Source organism: Atta cephalotes (genome assembly GCF_000143395.1).
Source record: "Atta cephalotes unplaced genomic scaffold scaffold00019, whole genome shotgun sequence".
Taxonomy (NCBI): Eukaryota; Metazoa; Arthropoda; class Insecta; order Hymenoptera; family Formicidae; genus Atta; species Atta cephalotes.
The window spans coordinates 4,926,380-4,933,102 of NW_012130083.1; the positions used below are offsets into that span (position 1 = coordinate 4,926,380).

At 27.4% G+C, this 6,723-nt stretch overlaps 1 protein-coding gene across 1 annotated transcript in view; it reads right to left on the reverse strand.

Annotated features, from left to right (window-relative positions):
- Nucleotides 1-3,802, reverse strand: part of LOC105619116 (cytochrome b5-related protein-like) — an 8,740-nt gene extending 4,938 nt beyond the window's left edge. Inside the window, exon 1 of the mRNA XM_012200646.1 lies at nucleotides 3,763-3,802. Within this exon, the coding sequence (XP_012056036.1) occupies nucleotides 3,763-3,802 (40 nt within the window). The remainder of the gene's footprint in view (nucleotides 1-3,762) is intronic.
- Between the last annotated feature and the right edge of the window lie 2,921 nt (nucleotides 3,803-6,723).

Below are 6,723 nucleotides of genomic sequence, written 5' to 3' on the forward strand. Positions count from 1 at the left end.
TTCTAGTAAAAAAAAAAAAAAAAAAAATCAAAACCGAAACTGGAATATTTATTTGGTATTTTATTAAACCGGAACCGGAACCGAAAAAAATCTTTAAGTCCGAGTTCCTGACTTAAACTATGGCACACACAGTAAAAGCATAAGTGCTTTTCTGAACATCAGTTCTTATTATTGGAACTGATAATAGAAGATTATAGAGATAAATGTTCGGTTGCCTACATACGTTAATTTAGCTCTTTGCTTTCATTAAAAAATATTTTTATTGCTTTGATAAATTGAATTAATACAAATCTCATTGATTAAATTATAAGAGAGATTTCATTGAGAATTAACTCTCGAATCGCACTTATTTTCAGCACTTTTGAACGGCATGGGTTATTTATGTCCGACTTGATTTTAAGTTTCTTAAGTTCTCGAAAAATTGTGTAAAAATTTACACACGCTCTTTGAGGTTTCTACTCTTAGAAGAGTAGAAACTATAAGATTTCTCTATTAAATTATTCTGCTATGTAGATGTGTTAGAAAAAAGTTGGGATGGCATAAGATCAAACGCGCAGGTGTATGAAAAATAGAAAGTGCATGAACATCGATGATTTATGTATGCCGTTCGAAGATTAATAAATATTTTATTTATTTTTTATAAACATTCGCATATTGCTCTTCGAATACATTTCGCCGATATGTATCCAATGAAAATAATAACAGCATATAAATCATAATAATCACACATATTAGCAACAAATATTAAATCAATAAAAGAATGTAAAGCTAATGAGAGCCGACACAGTTGTACATGTGTAATAAAAAATACAGCAATTAGTAACTGCGTTCGCGCAAGTACGCTGTTGGTAGATCACTAGATTGATAGTAGAGAGGGTATCCTATAATTTTGGCATTCCATTTTTGGCACTCTTGGCATTCCCTATGGGCCAAATTTAGAGAGACTCTACTGTAATGAGAAAACATTTCACATTACAATGTTTATAAATATCCCAGTAAATATGACCTAGTACTAACCAGCGCAAATTTGACGATACAAATTTATAACTTATAAAGTATGAAAACAAAATGAATATCAACATAAAATCAACGATACAAATTTATAATTTATAAAACAAGAACTCATTCATTTTCTCTAAATTAAATCATTATATAATGAATCCAGCAATTCTATGTCATTTTGCATATTAAGTCTTTTTTTTGGTTTTTTTTTTATATGAATCACTTCCAAAATTAATCTTTTATTATATAAATTCTTTGTCTAAAATTTTGATATCATTCCAATCGAAATCGTGATTGTGTTCAATTCTAGCTCTATGATTACAGAGTGTTCTGTGTATGATTCCTATTTATGTGATTTTAATTTTAACAAATATTAAAATTTTCTGTACTTGTCATCTTTTTGAGCAAGTTCTCATATCTGTTGAATCTCTAGCTGATTTAATTAATATTTAAATTCGGAATTATGAATTATATTTTTTCTTAAATTTATTGTTTATAGTCACTGTTTAATGTATCAATCTAATCAACGATTGAATTGATAATATTAGATTCCTTCTAGTGAGATTTCACTGAATGCGCAATGTTGTACTTTATAACTGTTGCTCTTCATTGCTTAGTGCTTCTCAATAATAAGAAAATTAAACGATTCCGTTGAAAAGTACATGTATTATATATATTATTTCCTCTTTTATTCTGGAAAGGATTTACTTACAAAATTTTAATTGTCATTTGACGTGATAAAATTTAAAACGATAAGATAGAAAGATAATTGTTTGAATCTCAGATAGCACAGAAATATTTGTGATAAGTATTTATATTATTTATTATTATTTATTTTTTAAATGTTATATAAATTTTGTTATATAAATTTTAAATGTTATATTTTATACATATTTTATATAAAGCTTTATTTGAAATATTATTAAAATGTAGATTAAGTACTTTATGATAAATATAAATAAATATTTTTAGTAAGTATTTTTACGTGAATTATAATGTTTTATTTTTATAATATTTACTGTAACTTTACGATAAATATTTCATAATTTTTATATTAAATATTTATGATTTAAAGCCATCCATATTTGAAGCATTTTACGTCAAATCGAATACCTTTAAAACATCGTTATTTTTAACATTTTTTTTAATTTACTATGTATTCTATATATAAAAAGATGAGGCACGTGTTTCATGAAAAAAATTTGAAATTTTTTTTGTGAAGTTATTCACGCTTATAAATTGCAGAAATTCATTTAAAAAAATCGCTTGTGCAAACATTCAAATTATTATATCGTAATTATTATATCAAAATTATTAGTTATACAAAAAAATGCAAGAGACCAAAAAAATTTTAAATTATTCTATAAAAGAGTTACTTTTAATTTATTATTTTTATATAAATAAATCCAATTTTCATTTGTTTACAATTTTTATTAACATTTTTCATTATCAACTTATCAATTTAAAAATTTTGTAACATCATTATATTCTCACTTCAATTATAAAATAATAATGAATGGAACTCGAATGGAATATATTGTTAAAACATTTTGTTGTGCGACGGCACGATTTCGTATATGAAAAAAATAACTCTATAAAAATATGTATTCGATTTTTTATTTGCTGCTTGTTTTCTTTATGGCTGTTCTATAAACTTTAGTCTTAAATCACCACAACCATGAGTTTTAGCGAATCGATTGGAGCAAAAAGGTTGGGAATAAAACAAATATAAATTAGTAAAATAATAGCAAAAAAATATAAACGAAAGGATAACGAGCATACATCAAGGTATCCTTAGCGAGTAGTTATATTTGATTACAAAAATTATAATCGAATTACACAAATTTTAAATGTTAATATTTTAAATTTCGACGTATTGACATTTATTGTTTAAAAAAATGTATGGTTCTCGTTCGATTGTACTGAAGAGGTTAGCTTAATAGACGTCAATTTCAGATCTTTAAAATTGGTCTCTTGCATTTTTTTTGTACGACTAATGATTTCTACAATATAATAATGTTTGAATGAGCGAAATTTTTTATGGATTTCTGCTAATTAACTTACGCGAATAACTTCACAAAAAGATCTCAAATTTTTTTCGTGAAACACGTATCTTATTTCTATTTGTAAAATGTCAACAAATTAAATAAAAATTAAAAATGATGGTAATTCACAGATGTCTTGTTTGACGTGGAATGTTTCATTTATAAAATCACAAAAATATTTATAAAATATTTAAATTAAGTTTTATAAATATTTATAAATTTTTATAAATCTTTTATAAATCTTTTACATTGTGTGCTGTTTGAGATATATATTTATGACATAAATATGTGTCTGCGTTATCATGATTTATTCAAACTAAATGATATGAATAGTTTATGCAAAAGCAAAAATTTTGATTGCGATATCTGTTTACATGAAAAATATATATTTAATATATTAAATAATATTAAATATATTTAATAGATACTAAAACTGTTACATAATTTTAACTGTTTATAATAATCTAATTTAAATGTTCATTGATAAAATTGTGTATACAATATTTAATATTGTAAAATTTGTTAATATTATACAAGATAATTGTTTTAGTTGCTGCAAAATGTGATAAAATGTTATTATTCCACTGTTACAATTATCATCATACCGATATATGCATATCACATTCGTTCACAAACATCCAGCTTTTATCTTCGCTCAAACTTTATGCATGGAAGCGTCCCACCACCATTATTTTATCACTGTATTTTTACTCACAACGTAACATATCAACGGTATTTTCTTTCAACTTATCCATTTTGGTACATAACTATGTTCTCGATGATTCTTTTTACCAGTTTGCGCGACTTTCCAGTTATAAATGGCAAGCTGTGATCAAGACAAGAATATTGCGTTACATATACTGTGGAAGGGATACTAATTACTTAAGATTCAAAAACAATCGGTCTTAGATATATACATTCTCTCTTACGCAAATTCATTATTATAATACAATCATATTGCCGTGAGACTGACGTACATTTCAATCTGGATAGCAACAGACACTACTTGTTTACATTGAGCTAATTAGAGCGTATTTAATAATATACGAACGCTTTTAATGTATGTCAAAAGGATGCAATGAAATAAATTGCACTTCTTCTTAAAAGTCTGCAACATCATCATTTAATCATTAATCGTATTTTTTTGTAAGTAATTGATAATGAAAGTGTTATTAAGGTCAATATTTACAGCTGATTCTTATGTTTTTAAGACTATCTTAAGTCCAGTTTCACAATGTTATGAACTAATCAGAGAACTTTATCAATGCGTTTTAAGATTTATACATTATCTTAAGACATTAATCAAGACGGTTTTCAAATAAAAACGTACTATCTTAAATACCATCTGATATCATCTTAAATAAATGTCAAAAAGAAATAAAATTATAATTAGGAAACTTTCCTAAGTTTATATTTATATTGCGCCAGTGATAAACGACAAGAGTGGTGACATCAACGAAGCAGTAAACATAATTGTTATGTGTTTATACTGAAATGTAGGTAGTACAGAGCAAAGCTACTGGGAAAAAATATTTTGTACGAAAGTTGTAAGATTTCAACAAATGCATCAAACGGCGATATCCATTTGATTTTGAACACAATTATATGGAGAAGCTTTCAGAGTCAACTTTAAAATTTTAAACAAAAACCCTTACTTTTTAAATATTTTTTAATACTTTTTAATATTCTAGTAGTAGCTGATATCAAGGTCTTTTCAAAATATTGGGTCGTCCGAAAAGTTCGTGCCGCAAAATATTTAAATATAATAAATGAAATTAAAAATTTAAATCTTTTGCGTTTCCATTTTCCTTCAAAATCGGCACGAACTTTCCGGACAACTCAATACTATAATAAAATTTCTTTTAATTGCTCGAAATATAAGTTGACAAAGTTCAGAATATTCAGATACTGCCAAGAATTAGCAAAGTTTTTGATTGACGACTTTGAAACTTCTTAAACGTTATGAAGAATGATCTTGATAACATTTTTCGAAGTCATTGTAGATTGTTCCTTTTACTTTCATTTTTACGTAAAAGTGAAAAGACATAACTTCTATATCTATTTTTGTATAATATATCTACATAATTGTAGATCACAAATTTTATGTCATAAAGGATTTATCTAATCGTCTAATTTCATAAATGTTTTATTATTGAGATATATATTATTGTATGTGATACAATTATTTCGGTACAAGTGTATTAGTCATAATAGAATGATGAATCAATTAAGCTATAAAAGTTTTTTAGGTATACAAAATAAATGTAATTTATAAAAACAAATGAAAAAATGAAAAGGTTGCAATTATATAGAATAGAAGAGGGATACATAAATATATAAATAAATATATAAATATTTAATATAACTTTACAGGTCAGATATATGCACACATTTCATTATCAAATTTAGTTTCATTAAATAAATTATTCGGCTTCGCCTTCCACTACAGTTCCCTTATCGCTCCGCGACATTTGAGTTACGTACGAGATGATAAGATAAAAAGAGTAGCGGAAGGCGGAAAAGTGCAAATCGGATCGAGCACTAATTATTATCATTTGAAAGTCACATTCAAGGCTTTCAAAATAAAATTATAAAATTAATACTAAACATACGTCTCAAAATTATGTAAAAAGTACACACCTGTAACACTAGCTACTTGCAAAACTGATCTCATCTACTACGATGCAGTAAACACTAATGTCCAGTGGCCATATATTAACGTCGAAGCAGAAAAAGTAATTTCAATAGTCAGTCCCACAACATAAATTATACAAGATATCCCCCACTTATTCCAATTTTTTCTTGATAATTATTTATTAAATAAAAAGTGTTACGTAATGTAAAAACATACGATAGAAAAGTCTTGGCGAATCTACGCAGCAAATTTCAGCGATCGTTCGTGTCAAATCTTCTAGACTACGATGATATTGTGAGCACAATTAAAATGCTGTAAAACCGATAAAACTGTACTGACGGAAATTATAAAGTCGAGCGAAATTAAGAGCGGTGATTTGTAGAGATGTGACAATGCTGCCGCGATCGGAAGCTGGGTTGCCTCAGGCCGGCCACACACGTTCAAGTAAATTTGTTAAGTATGTTTGTATAAATTGTGTGTACGAATGTGTGTGGTGGTTTGCGATAACTGTGCAGTTTTGTCATCTATACATTCTAATAAATTTGCACGCTCCAGTTGCGCAAGCATACCGGCCATCCGAGAAACTGCAACTTTAATGCTGTGTAATCTCTGATAAGGCAGTCAGACCAGATTGGTCTAAACCAAAACTGCCCTCACTGTTATAATTGAAAAATAAATGGCGAATAACAGATGGCCTTATAAATAAGGTATCGAAAATTGCGAAAAAATCGCTTTGAAAAAACGCTCTTATGGCTATATTAATAAGCGTTTAAGTCGACAAACTGCTTTAACTTTAAGTCGGCTAATCTGCTTGTCGAGCAAATGTACATGATTGGTTACTTGTAGATCCAACTAATTGTTCGGCGAGCAGACTAGTTTGTTTGGAACACGTTTAATTGATGATTCGCTCTTTATCTATTACTTCTTTAGTCATTTTTTAATTGCAATAATAGACATGACGCTTGAACGGACTTGTCCCAGAGCGCTTAATAACGCATTCTCTCTCTCTCTCTCTCTNTCTCTCTCTCTCTCTCTCTCTCT